Source organism: Sorex araneus, chromosome X (assembly GCF_027595985.1).
Source record: "Sorex araneus isolate mSorAra2 chromosome X, mSorAra2.pri, whole genome shotgun sequence".
NCBI classification, from domain to species: Eukaryota; Metazoa; Chordata; class Mammalia; order Eulipotyphla; family Soricidae; genus Sorex; species Sorex araneus.
This window is the reverse complement of record NC_073313.1, coordinates 52,838,380-52,857,826: the sequence shown is the minus strand read 5'-3', so window position 1 is coordinate 52,857,826 and position 19,447 is coordinate 52,838,380. Positions and strand designations below refer to the sequence as shown.

At 39.5% G+C, this 19,447-nt stretch overlaps 1 protein-coding gene across 1 annotated transcript in view; it reads right to left on the bottom strand.

The window, feature by feature from the left end:
• Nucleotides 1-19,447, bottom strand: part of CLCN5 (chloride voltage-gated channel 5) — a 162,019-nt gene that overhangs the window by 34,813 nt on the left and 107,759 nt on the right. The window contains exon 3 of the mRNA XM_004606458.3: nt 16,885-17,031. Coding sequence (XP_004606515.3) covers nt 16,885-17,031 — 147 coding nt within the window. The remainder of the gene's footprint in view (nt 1-16,884; nt 17,032-19,447) is intronic.

Below are 19,447 nucleotides of genomic sequence, written 5' to 3'. Positions count from 1 at the left end.
CCCTCTACCCTTCTCTTCCTCCTAAACTCCTAACAACTTCTGTGGTCAATTTGAATGAACTCCCCAAGGCCACTGGTCTCTGGATGAGAAGTTCAGAATACTTAATTCAGTATACCTTCTAAGGCATCCGTCCCCCATTTTAAAGAAAAAGCTCCACAGAATTGTAATGAAATTAAGGATGGGGGTGGGGTTGGAGTGGTGTGGAGGAGGCTAACAAGTTAATCTTAAAACCAAGCCAAAGTCCTTTCCAAATCTTCAAGCGTTACCTGGCTATAAGATGTTTGGCTGCTGCTGAATCACCAGCCCAGCATTTCCTCTCATGTCAGTGGGATACTGACTGCTAAAAGATTCATGCTGGTGTGTTGTTTGAGAGCTTGGAGGGAAAAAAGCTAGCTCGGAAATGAGGGCAGAATAAGAAGAGTGTGTGTGAGAGGGTGGGGGCGGAGGGGGGGGAGGGGGAACCACGCTGTTTCAATTCTGAAGACAAATGCTTACATGAACACACCACTAACCAACCAGAAATATACTTTTTCAAGGAGGTTCTGCTTCAGTTGAATTTGTTCTGCTCTGGGAGTTCTCCTTTCAGGAGAAATTTTGAAAGGCATTTGTGAAACAGACTTTTAAAAGCACCTAAGAACTAGTCAGCGTTACATTGTTACATTATCTATCAACTGAGGAAATTAAGACAAAATGAAGACCTGCAACAGCTCTCTAAGAGGAAAGAAAGAATCCTATTACATCACAAGGTAATTTGAGCACCGCAATGTCCTTCTTTGTAAGAGTCTCCTGTTAGAAACCCAAATTGTCAGCAGCTTTTCTAAAAGAGCAGGCAGTGATTAGAATCCACCAACAGACTGTTTGTGATTCTCCAGACCCCCTTTCTCCCAGGGGTCATGCTTCGGTTCTTGGCTGGGCACAAGTCTGCTTACCTTCAATCACAGCTTTCTTTTTTTCTGCCTCAAGGAAGAAATAACCTTGGCAGCCCGCATTGAGTCATTTAGGCTGAGGAGCTTTTACAGAAGGTGCTCCGGTCTGAACTGCTTTAGAAGGGCACAGGCTGTGTTCTCTGCCTCTCACAGGAACAAACCTAAAGCACCACCAGTGTTCCCCAGCGGTCAGAATGTGATGTCACTGTTGGAATCACATGACCAGACCCTTGGACCAGCCTTGGAGAAAGGAAGATTTTTAACTGAGCACAGAACCCTTAAAGATGTAGTCTCATCTAAGCAAATGCCATCAAATGGCTGAGGGCGGGAGGAGGGAAGTGATAAAGCAGGTCAGCTGAGAAAACTGGAGTCCGGACAAGTTTTTGTCCTCAGCTTTCACTTAGCAGAAAAATCCAGGAAAGCAATATAGAAGTATCCAAACACATTTCGAGTTACAAGTATCCTAAGTAAAAAGAGGAGAGAGGCAAGCACAGAAAAGGTTTCTGAGAAAAGAAAGGCTATTGATGGTAAGAACACAGAAAATAACATAAGACTGAGCCAGAGATGTCAGACACAACAGAGCACAGGAAGTAGGAGTCTATTTGCAGAAAGGCAAAACTCCAAAAAAAAAAAAGTAAAGAAAACAGGCAAGCCTCAATTACATGTTTTAGGATAAAAATGTCAGTAAATAGCTACATAACAAAGAAACAAGTAGAGAGCTGGGGCAATAGTGCAGGTAAGGCACTTGCCTTCCACGTGGCTGACCCCGGGTTCAATCCTGGCACCCCATCTGGTCCCCTTGACACAGAAAAGAGTAATCCCTGAGTGCAGAACCAGGAATAACCCCTGGGCATTGCCAGGTGTGACCCAAAAACACATACAGACACACACTTAACAACAACAACAACAAAAAAAAAAACAAAAAGAAAAGTAAAGGGGAAACTAGGGCTGCAGAGACAGCACAAAGGACTAGAGCACACAATTTGCATGCAGCAGCCTGAGTTCCAAGCCTGATGTTCAATCCCTGGTACAGCAGAGACCTCTTCCCAAAAAAGCACTGCCAGAGCAACTTCTCAGCACAGAACCCCTTGCCACAAGGTATGATCCTAACACTGAAAGAAAAAAAGACTAGACACAGAGAAAAGGAAAACTGGTCATTCATACCCAGAGGGAAGAAGGGGTCACACTCTAGAAGGAGCATATTAATATGGGTGGTAATTTCAGAGTGCTTATAATTTTTTTCTTGATCTCAGTAGTCATTATATAAGATTTGACACTACAATTATTCTTTAAACTATATATTCATGCTTTATGTCTTAACATAAATCGTAATGAACTGCACAAGGACTTACCTATATAAGATCAGTTCTCAAGTAGCACTTAAAAACCCAGAATACAGTCCAGTAAATTATTATCTCTTAGATGTCTACCTTGAAAGCAACATCAAACCTGATCTCAATAATTCAGTCTGGGGGAAAAGTATCTATTCCAGTTATAAAAATGACTTCACTACTACATGTCTATTGTCTTAGACTGTCCGTTCCCCAGCTCCAGTCCAAAGGCTATTTTAAAGTTGATCTTAATTACGAAATGTGACCTATCCAGTAAAAGAAAATAACCATACTGCCATTTTCTAGCTTCTCCAATACACAGGACAGTGAAAGTTAAACATTTACCTACCCTCTGTGTGTCATAAACAGTTGTATATGTTGGGCTTTGAAACTACGATTGCACTAATCCGTTTTTAAGGTCTAGTGCACCTTGAAAATTATGAGAACAAAATCCCATATAAAATGTGAGGCATTTCATGAAGCATGTATGTTTTCAGCCCATTATCATTTTACCATCTCAGTCTTTTTTTTTGCTTTGCTTTTTGGATCACACCTGGCTATGCACAGGGGTCACTCCTGGCTTTGCACTCAGGAATTATCACTGTGCTATTGCTCCAGCCCCTACCATCTCTGTCTTGTGATGAACCAATTATTCTAGCATCAATGAGAAGATTTATAACAAAGTGATCACCAACAGTATTGGTGAATTAAGTATAACTCTTAAGGAACAAAATCTATTTTTGACCCAAATGTGACTGCCATATATGATCATTATCTGAGAAAAATACATGTATTTTATTGAAGAAAGTTAACATGCCCACTCATAAACTTCCTTCAAAGTAACTGAATAGGATTTCTTTTTTTTTTGCTCTGCTTTTTCTTTTTTTTTTCTTTTAAAAAAATTTTATTGAATCACTGTGAGATACAATCTTTCATGTTTGGGTTACAATCACACAATAATAAAAAACCCATCCCTCCACCAGTGCACATTACCCACACCAATATCCCCAGTATTTCAATAACTTCATTAAAAGGATTTAACCTCAAGTATCTGAAGTCCACTACACAATTCACTTACATTATCTAATAAAACTACATTACCTGAACAGATTAGTTCACACTTCAAGATACTATATTTTTTGTGCTTTAGATTGCTTAACTGTTACCATGTTAATAAGTTTTGGTGAAAGATCAAGTATTTTTAAAATGCTACATCAGTAGATTTAGGCTGAGAGCGTGGGTGGGAAACTGAGGACATTTGTGGTGGTAATTGGAATAGTGTTGAAACTCAATTGTGAATAAATATCTATGTTTGTAATTTTGTAATTCATGGTGATTCTATATTTTAAAAATTAAATGCTATGTCAGTGCTTCTAGGGGAGGACTTTTAAAAGAATACGTAAAGTTGTTTGAAAACTAGATTCTATAGGCTAAGAAGCAGTCTTCATCCTAAAGTGAGATTTAATTATAATTCAGACTATAAAATGAGGCACTGGTCTGGAAAGTTGGACAAGAAACTATAGTTCGTTCATTCTTTTTCTAACCTCCTATTCCCTTCTTTGCCAAATTTGTATCTTTAGCATATGCTGATTATATAGACTAACTTGTGTAGGTCAATTGATATTATTTGTGAAAATAAGACAAAGAAATGTACTTTAAATTTAACACAATCTATTATAAAAACACAATGATGCAGTTAATATTTCATGACAAGCGGAGTAACTTTCTGAAACAGGTACTTTTAAGACTTTCAGCATATGAAAACCACTTAATGAACTGGACAAGGAATTTCTAAGTATCAATCACAATTCTTAAAATCACTGTATCACTGTATCACTGTATCACTGTCATCCTGTTGCTCATCAATTTGCTCCAGTGGGCACCAGTAATGTCTCCATTGTGAGACTTGTTGTTACTGTTTTTGACATATCGAATACACCACAGGGAGCTTGCCAGGCTCTGCTGTGTGGGCGGAATACTCTCAGTAGCTTGCCAGGCTCTCCAAGAGGGACGGAGGAATTGAACCCACGTGGGCCGCATGTGAGGCAAACACCCTACCCACTATGGTATCGCTCCAGCCTAGCGATAAAAAATAAAATTAAATCCTATTAATTAAAATAATAAATTAATATCCAAGATTAAAATTAAATCCCTATTTTAATTTTGAAAATTGGAGAAATAAATTATTTTACATGCATAAAAATGCTGGTGACAACGATATCACCACTACTTTTAATTTTACCAATTTGGGCACTAAATTTTCCCTACTCTTTATTAGCTAGGTGAGCTATGGATAGCTGACCTGACAACAAATGGTCTAAGCTGTGAATCAGAGTGTATATCCATTTGGTTTCTTTTTTCTTAGTGGAAAGAAATAGTAAATTCACAAAACTTAAGTTATCAAGGTTAGTAGCAGAAATTATGGCATTCAGAACCAACTAATGATATGTAAAAGAAGTTAAGACATAAAAGGCGTAGGGGGAAATATCGATAAGAATTAAGTTTCTGGTTTGTAAACTCTGTCAGGGAAGGAAGAAAGTAAAATTAAATAACAATCCCAACCATCCGTGGAAAGTCTAGTTCAGTGTTTCCAAAAGTGGGCAATACTGCCCCCTTGAGAGCTCTGAAATGATCCTGGAGTGCAGTTGGGGGGTGCTTTCTGTTTACTCATATTTAAATTTTTTCCCATTCTTAAATTTTATTAAAGCACTATGATGTACAAAGTTATTCACAGTTGAGTTTTAGACAAACAATATTGCAGCACCAATCCCACCACCAGTGTCAACCTCTCTCCACTGATGTTCCCAGGTTTCCTCCCATAGCCCGTCTCCAGCCTGTACTCTTGACAGGCACCTTTCTGAGTTTAGTTGTTAAAATTTGCATCTCTTGATATTAGTGTTGTTGACTCTGCTCATTTAAAGAAGGCATATTTCCATAGGGGGTGCCAAATCATTTTTTTGAATACCAAATAAGTGTGGGAGGCTCTGATGACTTTTGTCTCTATTTGAAAACAACGATAAAACTCACATAAGTTTTGAAGGTATATCTCTAACAGAAAGATGATTCCACGTATAGTTAGGGCTTAATTTGAATGAGAAAAGAGCCCCTCAAGTCTAATATGCATTGCTTAAATCCAGGAATAACATACAGAAAACCAGTTTGAAATAAATGTCAACATTGGGGCAGGGAGATAGCTCTGCAAGTTGGAAATGTTAAGTTTTCAGACCTAAGAACAATCTGCAGGGAAAACTGTTTCAGTGGTGTAGTTGCTGCTCCCAAAGCTGAAGGTCACTTCTGGGAGTTTTGGGGGGCCCACACAGTGTAGGGGATCCATCCAGAGGCTACAGTCTGCAAAACACGCATTTCCAACTTGCAGAGCATTAGATATTTAAAAACTCAATGCTCGAATGAGGAGCCATAAAAATAAATGTATTTAACTCATTTCCCATTTTGGAAACCAACTTAACATTTTTTTCCTAAGTATCATCTGAAGTCTAAAACTAGAAAACCCCTTCAAATACAAGAAAGAATATTTCTGCTTGAGAATGTTTATTTAAATCCCTAACCAATATTCCATTAGAAATTTACCTAGGGGAGATGAATAGTAACTGATTAAATAGACTAGTTAAACAGTAATCAAAACAGAAGGGGAGAGGATAAAAAGAAACAGTAAAATATAGCTTAAGTAGTATCAGAGATGTGTAAGGACTCACTGGCAAAAGGTGCATTTATACAAACTGCTTAAGTAGCACTCGAAGAAACAGGGTTAGGCTATTATCACGTTTCAAATGGATCCCATTTTTAAAGATGTATTTCAGCATTCACAAGGATATTATCTATACATATATTTTTTTCTAGTTGGAACCACAGCTACAAAAATTTCAGCATCCTTTCTGGCACACAATCAGTAAATATTCCTGTGGTCATTTAAATGTTGCTTTCATTCAACAGCAAATACAAAGTCCTTATCACATACCACATCTTCACTTCTAAGCCTGTACCCTCTTTCTGACTGTTTTATCCATTGTAGATCTTCCAATAAGTCATGAAGCGTGTGACATTCCATTCACCTCTCTGAGAATAAATTAGAGTCCTAACAATTAGTAAGCATTTTAAGGAGCTGCCTATCAATTTGTATCTCCCAGTTTGTTTTTGTTTTTGATTTTGCATTGACTTTACTTTCCAATTTGTCAAACCCAATTACTGAAAACCAAATTGTTGGTGAAGTAGGCCTCTCACTTAAGCCCTGAATAGTATCACGGGACCATATTATCTCAGTTTGATTCCCAGAACACTTATTTAAGGTGGCTATTCCACTGGTGTGTACCTCCACAGTCCCACCGATTGGTAAATAATGAAATATTTCTCTAATTGTTGATAACAACTCTCTTATTTCCCAAGTTTTTGAGACTTTTAAAGAAAAATATTTAATTGAGATTTTGTGGTTTATAATATTATTAACAATGAGTTTTCAGAGTCACAAATAAATCTCAGAAGAGATCAACAAGCTGCAGAGATGCCTCCAGACCCAGCGCCAGGCTGAACTTTATATCTGGGAAACCCTGGAGCGGGGCAGGTAAGTTCCCCCCACTCACCATAATGGAGCTGCAGAAGCCAAAAACCTCCAGAACCAAATTACTGCCATGCTCACAGATGATCTCCACTGGCTCAGAGGAGCCTCATGCAAGAAGGAATCTTGAAAAACTCACATATACAGGTTTTGTAACTGAAATCTCCAGGTTCTCTTGGAGTTGGGGATGGGCAACCTTCCCCCATCGCCCTGTTCTTCCTGGAGCCTGGAATTCATGACCATGAACTGCCTCTGACACCATATAAGCTCATTAATCGGCCATGATCCAGAGACTCACAAATAAACCTCGGAAGATATCAACAAGGTGCAGAGATGCTTCAGACCCCAAAGTTACCATCTAGTTAAAAAATTTAACTCCAGCTGCATCACCTTATTTAAAATTTTAGAATTACTGGAGTGAGTGGACACATTTGTAGCCTCATGACGATTCATACCAATGACGTACCAGGAATAGCACACATTGGATAGGATATAAGGTACAAGGTAACCAATCGCAATTATCACACAAGGCTCAACCTGTACCAACATATAAGTAATCTCTTATGCAAGGGCTCAATAGTTCCAGGGTGAGATATATCAATCTTCACACACTTTCTTCTAAGGAAAACTTTTTTGATAATTTTTAGAGATTTATTCATAACAAGCAATACAAAACAAATTATTTAGGGCCTGCTATTGGGGCAGGATTGGGTGGTGGTTGGGAAAGTTCAAAATAATGATGGGGGCAAGGTGTAATGGTGGTGGGATTGGTGTTGGAATATTGAATGTAATAAATTATTGTGACCAACCTTATAAAAGTAAAACAAAAAGTCTTAAAAGTTTTTTCATGCAAGAAATTCTATCACCACTCCCATCACCAGTATAATCACCTCCCACTCCCAAGTACCCCAATGCACCTCCATCTCAAGCACCCACCCCAAGTAAGTTGTGTGGATTTGCTCTTCCATTATGTTGACTTTGGTCATTTGCTGCTACTTGCTGTGCATCTGTAAGTTCCACATATAAGAGAGATCATTCTGTATTTACCCCTTTCGTTCTGATTGACTTCACTCAACCTGATATCCTCTTGTTCGTCTCAAGTCACTGCAAAATAACATGTTTCTCCTCTTTCTTGGAGCTACATGATAGTCCATTGTGTATATATACTATAACATCTCAATCCATTTATCTGTAGTTGGATATTTGGTTATTTCCATATTTTAGCTATTGATAACAACTGTTTCTTAGGGATTCCCATCCCATGCCCACCTATTGGCTAGTTTATCATCAATGTTCACACCATTAAAACAGCAGGAGGCTCCAGGCAGGCCATTGCCCAGCCCTGTGTCTGACAACCAACCTCACCACCACCTGCATTATTTTGAGTGTCACTGCAGTATACATCTCAGTTAGGAACTCATGGCTTTGGTTATGTTCATAACACGTTGAAACTTGAAGTGGATTTAAAAGTGGGAGGGACAAGAGAAGAAATGTTATCCCTGCTCTGCTGAAAACTAGACAATATGAGGTTATGAGAATTGTGGGTAATACAAACACAAAAATGGCAACAAATCTATGACAGAGACTATGGCAAAGAATTTTGAGAGTAATGAGAAGTATGGAGAAAGGAAAGGGATAGGGTAAAGAGATAAGCATAAATAAAAATTCTTATATTTAAAATTCTTATCTTTAGACTTCTTGGTTGCCAGTGGATACAACTCTGTCCCCACTGAGTTGTAGACACTGGCATTGGAGTATACATTTTATGCTTTCTATGTTAAACATCTCCAATCCAAAACTCATTTTTGTTACCAGGGGAGCCAGAAGGTCAACTCCAGATTTGCCAGAAATAGGCAAAAGAACATGGGGAATATGACTTGGTATCTATCTATCTTCAGGCTCGCACTGACAAAACTGCCACAAAAATCAAGAAAAGGGGCACATTTGAAAAAGTTCCTAAGAGGGTTGTCCTTGTAATGAAAACAGCACACAGCTCCATTACTTTGCTCTTCATTCCTTCTTTCTCTGTTGTACACATTTTATGGGAGTGATAAGAGGATTAGGGAATGTTAACAGGGGGTGGGGAGGACATACTACAGTGTCAGCAAGTCCTGTGGCTAGCAAGATCCTGTGTAACAGCTTGGAATTAGAATTTTAGAGGTCATTCTCCAGTTCTTCTGTATCACATTGGAAGGGCAGAGCAATAGTACAGCAGGTAGGGTGCTTGCCTCCTATTCCACTTGAATGAATTAAGATGCAAAAGGAAGTTGAGGCCTAGAAATTAACATTTATAGTCTTTGATTGGGACAGGAGGTGGAAGATGACGTCAAAAGTGTAAGAGAGTAAACATTATGAGGAAATTTCTTGGTTTCATGGAAGGATTGTGATGTCATGGATAGAGAAATGAGTAACAAAAAACATAGATATATAAAATTTAGAACTTACTCTTAAAGAAACACTTGCACCTGTGCAGACTGATGTGATTTACTCATCGCAGCACTGTTAGTAGTAGCAAATCCCTGGAAACAAGAGTTCAGAAATGGGGGAATAGCACAAGGAAAGAAGTAGACTGATAAGTACTGAAATAGAAAAACCCTCCCAAACATTAAGTGAGAAAGCAGGCCACACAGTAAGTATAAGGCTGGGGAGATAGTCTGAAGGGCTGGAGAGAATACTAGGCACTAACCAGGTACAGTTCCATGACATTCCAAGCACTGGAGGGTAGGGCTCTGTTGGCCCCCAGCATTGCCTTGGGCTGATACACTGAAAAGATCAAGCCAGCATGGATCGAGCTGGTGGGTCACATCATCCTGCATAGATCAAGGTATCTACACCCAGTAGCTCCCAGCCCCTGAACAAGAATATGGAGTTTCCAAAGGAAATGAAATCTCATCAAATAAGAAGCAGCATATGGTTATTTTTAAGTGTGTATCTGGGTTAAGCTGTGTAGAAAATAAATGAAAAGGGTTGTGCTGAATTATTTGAGGGGTTAGCTCCAGAACAGGGAGTGGAGTGGGGCGCGGGTGGGGGGAGGGCACTTTGACATTTTATATACAACTATTCTGTTTGGAACTTGACATTGTATATGCAACTGTACTGTTTCAATTTTTTAGTAAAAACATGGTTATATGCTACACTAAGTGGTTCTAAAAAGAAAATGATAATACAGCTATAAGAGTGGTTGCAAACCATATTACCAAATAGGAAAAAAAAATAAACAGTAGAGACTAGACATTGCAAAGGGCAGACTTCCATTCTGAGAGTCAGACCACTAGCGTATTTAGAAATAGATCAGGTTCCTGTACAGTGCTAGAAGGAGAATACCAAGAAGATGATTTACTACATTTTAATTTAATTAATTAATTTGTTTTTGGGGGCTACACCGGGCAGTGCTCAGGGATCACTCCTGCAGGTTTCGGGGTACTGAACTCAGGTTGGCCACATGCAAGGCAAGTACTCTGGCTGCTGTACTATCTCTCTGGCCCCAGGTTTACTTCATTTTAAAACAAAAGTTAGTGGGAATTCAGTTTAGAATTTGTGTACTGTCCATCAGTGAGAAGTTATGCGTTCTAATCCTAGCTCCAGAACCTACTGATTGTGTCACCATGGGCAGTGGCAAGTCTGCAAGAACCATGTTCTCCATCTGTAAAATGGGGCCTATGGGTGGGAGAGGTGGGGTTGGGGGTCACATCCAGTGGTGCTCAGAACTTACTCCTAGCTCTGCACTCAGGGATCACTACTGGCAGACTCAGGGAAACCTATGTAGCATAGGGACTGAACCCAGGTCATCCACAAGCAAGAAAAATAAATGCCTTAATCCCTGAACCATCCAGTCCCAGTATGTGTGATTTTCAAGATCCCTTCCAACTATCATACTTTGTCTTTTCAGCAAGGTTCCTTATTTTTTGATCATTTATTGTGTTAAATGACTTTTGAGACCTTGCCTTTGAGGCATTCCAAATGATATTTTCATTCCATAATTATCTTAGAACTCTCTTCTGAGATGATAAAATGGCACTATCCTTCAAAAAGTAAAATCATCTCAACTGATACTATGGGGCCACCAAGTCCTAATGCTTATTAGCACCTGGTAAGCCACAGCTACATTAAAGTATCTGCTTGCCAGAGACTGGAAAAACATCCAGCACTTATTTTAGAGGCCCTTAATAATAGGCCCTTCCTCGTTCATGCACCATAAATCAGAACAGGATAGGTTTAAAACAATCAACTCAAGATTTATGGTATTGCCAAGGGGGCTCAAAAACATACACCTTCTCCCCACAAAAGACCAGGAAGGGTCAAGAGGTTTGCCTTTGCATGGCTAGATCTCTGGCAATGCATATGGCCCCCTGAGCATTGCTCAAAGTGACTTCTGAGCACAGCCAGGTGTGTCCCCAAAACAACAACAAAAATTTCCCCCTTCACAAGGAATCAAAGTGAAACGAAAAGTAAACAGGGAGCTTTTAGATACAGCTCTGGCAACAAAGCTTCTAACATGTCACACCAATCCATATGCAAAAACTGCAGAAATGGAAAAGTCACTTAACTTTTCTCAGACTCATGAGAGTATAGCTTTTTAAATTATGGATTGTGATCCCCTATGGGTCCTGTAAATGAAGTGGGGGGAGGAGGCTGAAAAAATGGCAAGAATAAAAGATTTCTGGTACTCAGCAACCCAAACTTAATTCCAAATCAACTGCGTTGTGACGCTGATGTGTTTCTGGCAATGCTTGCCGTGTTGCATTTCTGTGGTTTAAAAGGATTATGAGTGGGGAAATTTCAAGAAACCCTCTGCTAGAGCATTGCAGGGAAAACAGCAACCTCCAAATCCGAAAAGACAGGTTCACCCAGAGACATAAGGAGAGGAAAGATCTGCTTACCTGAAGTAGAAACAGATCAGAATCATAAGGTAGTAGGGCAGTTGAACCGCCACTGTGGATAGCTGAAGGGCGAGTGTAGAGGAGAGAGGGGGGTGGCGGGAAGAGAGAGCAGGAGAGAGACACTACTTGGCCAATATATCATGAAGATGTGAGAAAGATCCCCTAGAGGCCCTAAGGAAGAGTGAGTGGGGGAACAGGAATCCTTGTGAAATAGCTCCATGCTTTTTCTATAACAAAGGCCTGAAGACTTGTGCCCCAGGGAAAAATACTTGGTCTGAGCCTTATCCCAGCTGGGGGAAGGTCATTCCCAGCACTCCCACCCCACCCCCAACCTTCTGGTCTTACCTAAGAGGGAAAAACACAGTCAACAGGGGCCTGGGTTTCCAGGAAATGCACTGGGAATGCAGAGGTCAGGGAAAGGAGAATGGGGCAGAGAGAACAAAATGCTTTTCCACCCTATGAATATGTAGGAAGAGCACAGTCACAGGCCCATGAGACACTGACATTTAATCAGAAGATTTAAAAGTGACCTGCTCCCCAATATATTACCACCACACCAAACAAAGGGCTCCAGTGTACTGATGGAATAACAGCTGAAAAAGCTGCAAATCACAGAATAACTCTTGCAAAATTAAGAGGGGAGACAAAAACAGAGATGCTAAAGGAATTTAAGCCTTTGGCACTGATATACACATTAAACACAGCCCATCTCCAGGCAATTTAACACAAGTCCTAACACAATAAAATTAAACTAGAAACTAATAAAAAGAAAAGTAGCTGGGAAAATAACCAAATACTTAGAAATTAAAGCAACATATGTTCAAGAAACCCAGGAGTTAAAGAAGACTAATGAAAAAAACATTTTTCCCTGTTTGGGGCCACATCTGCAGATGCTCAGGGCTTACTTCTGGCTTCACACTCAGGGATCATTCCTAATGGGGTACCATACAGGAGCCAGGAATCGAACTCAGGTTCACCGTGAGCAAGGCACGTGCCCTACCCGCTTATTACTCTGCCCCCCCCCCAAAGAAAAAAACATTTTGAGGGCTTGGGAGATAGTTAAGGGCGACAGCACGCTTTGCAGGCAGGGTCTCTGAGTTTAGTCTCTCAGCACAACCTAACCATCCCCGTCCCAAGTACTCATCTGGGAATAGACCACTACCAGTATGGGATAGGGTAAGGAAAAGGAAGGGAGGGAGGGAGGGAGGGAAGGAGGAAAAGGAGCAAGAAGGGAGGAGGGGAGGGGAGAGGGAGGGAGGAAAGGAAGAAGGAAGGAGACAGGGAGGGAAAGGAGTGAGAGAAGGGGGAGGGGCAAAGAAGGAAGGAAGGAAGGAAGGAAGGAAGGAAGGAAGGAAGGAAGGAAGGAAGGAAGGAAGGAAGGAAGGAAGGAAGGAAGGAAGGAAGGAAGGAAGGAAGGAAGGAAGGAAGGAAATTTGAAAATCAGGAAAAAAAAAGAAAGCAACCTCTGAGCCTGAGCAATATTACGTGCAAGGGTATTTGCCTTGCACATGGCCAAGTGGGGCTCAATACCTCTCAAGTGATCCCTAAGCCCTGTCAGGAATGTGATCTCTCAGCACAGAACCAGGAGTAAGCCCTGCACATCTCTGGGTGTTGCACAAAAACAAATAACAAAATCTGAAAACATTACATACTACATGATTTCATTTATATGAAATTCTGGAATGCAATTTTATGGAGACAGCAAATGGATGGTTGCCTACATTGAGCTCAGAAAGGAGGTGATTAAATAGTTGTAAAGCACAGGGAATTGTTTAGGGACGTGAGACTGAACTGAATGATACTGTGACAATGATATATGTCGCTAAGCCTTTGTCAGAATCCAAATCACTTTACAGCACAAAGGTGGACCTTAAAGTCCAGGGTGAAGGGGCCAGAGAGATAGTACAGAGGTTATGGTGCATGCCTTGCACAGAGCTGACCTCAGTAGAAATGACCCCCGAGAACAGTCAGAAGTAAGCCCTGAACACTAATAAGTGAGGACCAAACTCCTTATCTTCCTAATCCCCAAAGTCCAGGATGGAATAAAGGATGGAAAGAAGGTTAACCCATGTTACAAATTTGTGCAAAAAGCTCAGTGAGATGTGGCAGCAGAGGAAAAAGGTGATGACCCAAGTTACTTGAAGTGGGTGGCATCTGTAAACATGGCAAAAGTAATTGTAAATCAGCACTGAACTCTAATTGAAAATTTAGCTTTCTGTGGAGGGTAGGGGTTAATTTGTTTTACTTTAAATTTTTATTGAGATTCTGTGGTTTACAATACAATAAATAGTGTTTTTCTCATGCACATAATTCCAACAGTTTGAAACCACTCTACCTGTAGACTGGAGTGCACTGCTTAGTAATGAACAGTGGATGATGCAAATAAATCACAGGTAAGCATGGGGAGGAGGTTAGGCTGATCCATGAAACAAAGAATTAGAATTAGAGATATTAGTAAACTTACATATTTAGCTTACTGTAGATACAGACAATTACATATAGATAATGATTTTTTAACTTATATGTGAGTCAGTAAAAAAGCATACATTTCCTCAGTGAGGGACTGTGAGGACCTAGCAGCAACATGTCAAAATTGAAAGGTGCATAACTGGTGCATAGATCTTAGTTTCTAACACCATTGTCCACTAAAAAGAACCTTGGAGTAATGGTTGATGTAAGACTGAAGGAGGAAATTTACAACATTGGGCCTAGAGATCAATGTAAGTAGCAGAAAATAAAGTAGTGCTTCAGAAACCTCCACAATGACAAGAGGTATCATAAAAAGTAGACACAACTCAAAGGGCCAACACTGTAAAATCTCAATCAAATAAAGTCAATGTCACAATGAATGATAACCACAAACATAAAATAAATGTGAATTCCTACTGATGTAAATAAGTCAATAAATAAATTGGAGAGAACAGACAAGTCTCTCAGGGAAGTAGAGTTTAAATCCCTCATTCTTGAGTGTGAGTTAGGCACTGACTTATTTCCAAACTGCAATATGGGAAGGAAGGAAAAAGACTTCACAGTGGATAAAGTTAACAAAAACAACCTCAGCTCAGTGGTCAAGATTAGGATATGTATATAAAAATATGCTTTTTATAAAATATGCTCTGCCGGGGGTCAAACCCAGGGGCTCACACACCTAAGGCATGAGCTCTACCTCTGAGCTACATCCTCAGACCTATTCTCAAAATTATTCCAGCCTGAAAGGGCTGAAGTGCATGCTCTGATGCAGGATCCCTGGATGTAGGGGTTGCTAAGCACTACCAGTGTGACCCCAAAACATAGAAAAAATGTAGTTCTAAGTACAATGAAAAAACTCAGAAGTCACAAAAAGGGTGATAAATTTGACTATATATATATTAAATATCTGGGGCTGAAGCAATAGTATAGCGGGAGAGTGCTTGCCATGCATGTGGTTAACCTGGGTTTAATTCTTGCCACCCAATATGGTCTCCTGAGCCTGTCAGGAGTGATCCCTGAGCACAGAGGCTGGAATAATCCCTGAGAAACTCAGGGTCTGGCCCCCAAAACAAACAAAAAAATTAAATATTTGTTGATTAAAAAAGTTAACATGGGCCAGAACGATAGTAAATGGGAAATGTGTTTGCCTTGCACATGGCCAACCCAGGTTTGTTCCCCGACATTCCACTGGCCCCTGAGCACCGCCAGGAATAACTCCTGAGTGCAGAGCCAGAAATAACCCCTGAGCACCACCAGTTGTTACCCAAAAAAGCAAAATAAATAAATAAATAAAATAAAAAGTAAAAAAATAAAAAGTTAATAGACAAGTCAGAAATGAACAAAAACTGAACCTACACTAGACAAAAGATTAATAATAACATATGAAAGACTCCTATAAAATATATTTAAAAAATAAACATACTATCAAAAAAACAGAAACAGCTCTAAACAGGAAACTTTTAGAATAATTATGTCAGAAAATTAAAATAATAATGGGAAACTATTTTACCTATCATATTACAAAGATGAATAAAGAATTATAAAAGCATCAGCAAGGCTGTAGGGAAATCAACATTCTTACACATGCATGCTAACTATTGTCTCAGGTACTTAAGAGACATAGATATATCAAGATAAAGTTGTATAAAGACAAAGTTGCTCATTGTACCATTGTTTATAATAGCATAAGTCTATCCATAGAAATGTGTATGAACAGAGTGACTTATCAAACAAACTGGTAAACCTTTATAGGGAATTGAGCCCAGTCTTTAAAAAGAAGAATGTTACTGCACAACAAATAATAGATAAGCAGCATTCTTATTTAAAATACATTCAAATTTAAAAAAATGAAAAGGAGGGCAAGAGAGATAGATAATACAAAGGTTAAGGCACTTGCCTTGAACTCAGCATACCAGTTTAATCCTGGGCACTGAACATGTTCCCCCAACCATTGCCAGGGGTGATCTCTGAGCACAGAGCCAGGAGTAAGCCCTGAGGATTAGTGGGTGTGGCCCCTAAGTTTAATAAAAGCTAAAAGAAAAAAGAATCTGAAGAAACCTCTCATCCAGAAATGGTATAAAGTTGACAAATGTCCATAAAATGATGTTTAACATGTCAAGCCATTATGAAAATTATATTAAAATTACCATGAGAATTCAAGGTTGTAATTAAGTGGGTACAGTGCATGACTTGCATGTGTCAGGAGTGGGGTTCCATTTATAACATGTATATGGGTTATAAATATGTTATAATCCAATTTATGACTTATAAATAGGTTGTAAGTTGGGTTCCATTTACTTATAAGTTATGTTCCATTTACTTATTTATTAAAAAAAACTATAATGAGCTAACACTTCTTAGAAGGTGAAGCCTACGTTTTCTATATAATCCAGTGATCCCATTCTGCAAGAAAAACAAGTGAATAAATCTCAAAGACTTTAAGCTGAAGAACAGAAGTCTTTCTCAAAAGGTGACATTTGAAATGACTCTATGTACATAAAATTTTGAAAAAAAATAGTGGTAGAGAATAGATCAATGGCTACTATGGATTAAGCGTAAAGGAGCTCTAAATTGCAAAGGAATTCTTCAGGTGTGAGACTTGGCTGTATCATGTTAGCAGTGGATGACAGTAACCTATGCATGTAAATAAACTGTATTATATGCACATCAAAATATCGTGAAATACACATTCTTTTGGGAAATAATACCTTCTATTTCTTCATCAAGAGGAGGAACATCATCTCTCATGGAGAAATCCATCGCTGTCCCAGGTATGTCCATCAGGTCTTCATCACTGGAGCTGCTCCGGAAGCTACTAAAACTCCCCTGCTGAAAGCCTCGATTATCCATTGCTCCTATGCAAATAGGGAAACAGGAGGATTATCCTAAGACTCTCCAAGTACCTCAACATTTATGCAATGTTATACAATCATCACTATCCATTTTTAAAAAACTTTTATTGAATCGCATGAGATAGTTACAAGCTTTCATGTTTGGGTTGCAATCACACAATGATCAAACACCCATCCCTCCACCAGAGCACTATCCATTTTCAGAAATTTTTCATCACCTCAAACAACCTCTGTACCTACTAAGCATAAACTCCTAATCTTCCACACCCCTACCCCTTATTACCATACACCTTGACATTTTTGTTTCTGGGTTACTGATATATATTTTGCAGTTTGGGGGCCATACCAGGTAGTGCTCAGGGATTACTCCTAGCTCTGTGCTCAGGATTCCTTCTTGGCTGTGCTCACGAGACTATATGAGGTGCCAGGGATCAAACCAGGGTTGATAGGTGAAAAGCAAATGACCCACCCACTGTACTACCGCCCTGACCACCTACTTCTCATTTTTAAAGGCCTGTCTATGTTATAGTATGTATTAGTACTTCATTTCTTTATATAAAACACTCTATGGATATACAGCCTTTTATTTATCAGTTTATAGACATTTGGATTGTTCCCACATGTATCTTCTTACTTTGACAATATACACAAATAATTTACTTAATATATGTTATGTTCTAGATTCAATGTACCTCTACCCCTACCATATACTTGACAGTTTTGAGAACCATGAAAATTAACTAGACAAATGAGGACATGTGTACAAAACTCCTGGGATATCACAAGTAAGCAACTGAAATGAAAACTGCACACCAAACTAAGAAATATGTTAGTCATGTGGGAATGGAAATATTGATTACCTTATCCCTTGGACTCTCCCAAACTCCCTAATACAACACAGATGCACAGAAATGTTGTGTGATCTACACAAAAAGCAAGAGGCATAATATGCTGTTCAATTTTGTTCTCTGCTTAAGAATTCAATATTAAAGATGAAACACTTTCTGTATTCCAAGTGTGAATCTTATACATGTTATTCAAAAAACATTTTGTGGGGCCAGAGAGTTAGTGCCATTTGTGAAACACTTGTCTCGTATGCAGCCTACTCAGGTTTGCGCCCCAGAACCATATAGGGTCCTCCCCACCAGGAGTGATTCCTGAATGCAGAGCCAGGAGGAAGTCCTGAGCACCACTGGGTGTTGCCTCCAAACAAAATCTTAGTATATTAAACTTTGCTGTTACTTTTTTTGGTGGATGGCATAACCAGCAGTGCTCAGGCTATTTCTAGTGCTTTCGAGCCATTCCTTGCAACACCTGGGGGACCATTTGGTGCCTAAAATTAAATCTTGGACTCCCACATGCAAAGCTTGCACTACAGGCCTTGAGACATCTCCCTGGAATCAAATCATTATTTTTTAAAGTAAACACCATGATCAAGTTAATCTTATCTAGCCTCTTCCACCTCTCCCACTTTTTTAAAAAAAATTTATTGAATCACTGTGAGATCGTTACAAGCTTTCATGTTTGGGGTATAATTTCTCCCACTTTTTAATGAAATTCTGATCAAGAATTATAGTGAGAAGGGCCAGAGAGACAGTACAGTGGGTAAGGCACTTGTTTTGCATGTAATCAACCTGGGTTCTATCCACGGCACACTCTATGGTCGATGGTACCCACCAAAAGTGACTCCTGAGCACAGAGCCAGGAGTAAGTCCTGAGCATTGCCAGATGTACCCCCCAAAAGAATTGTAGTCAGAAAAGTTATAATGAATTAGGCAAATAATATTCCTTTTTAATTATTTCAATTCTTTCAGAAACTTCTTTCTTTAGGTTGCCAGAATTATGAATGATAAAGGCAGTATAAAGAAAACACTAACCACAGGGCTAAAGAGAACTTACAAAGGCTAAGGTGCTTTCTTTGCATGTGGCTGACCCCAGCTCCATCCCTGGAACCATATGGTCTCCCTAGCACTACCATGATCGACCCCCTAAGCAGAGAGGTGGAAGCAGCACTCCAGTATCATTGGCTGTGACCCCAAATAACACACACGCACATACATATAACCTAGTTAGGAGAAATTAAACAACTGGTCTGAAAAATGAATGCACAGCAGATAAATTAAAATTTTTTAATGGTGAGTACATAGGAAGAAAAAAACAAAGCTTACTAGATCTTTAACAATTTCAGGGACTGGGCTATGCGCTTACAAGGTACTCTTTCACTTAATTTTTCTAATATACCTATGCTATAGAATTTATACTCCTAGGGCAAAATTGGTTTTTTGGGTCACACCTGGCAATGAATAGGGGTTACTCCTGACTCATGCACTCAGGAATCACTCCTGGTGGTGCTCAGGGACCATATGGGATGCTGGGAATCTAACCCGGGTCGGCCGCATGCAAGGCAAATGCCCTACCC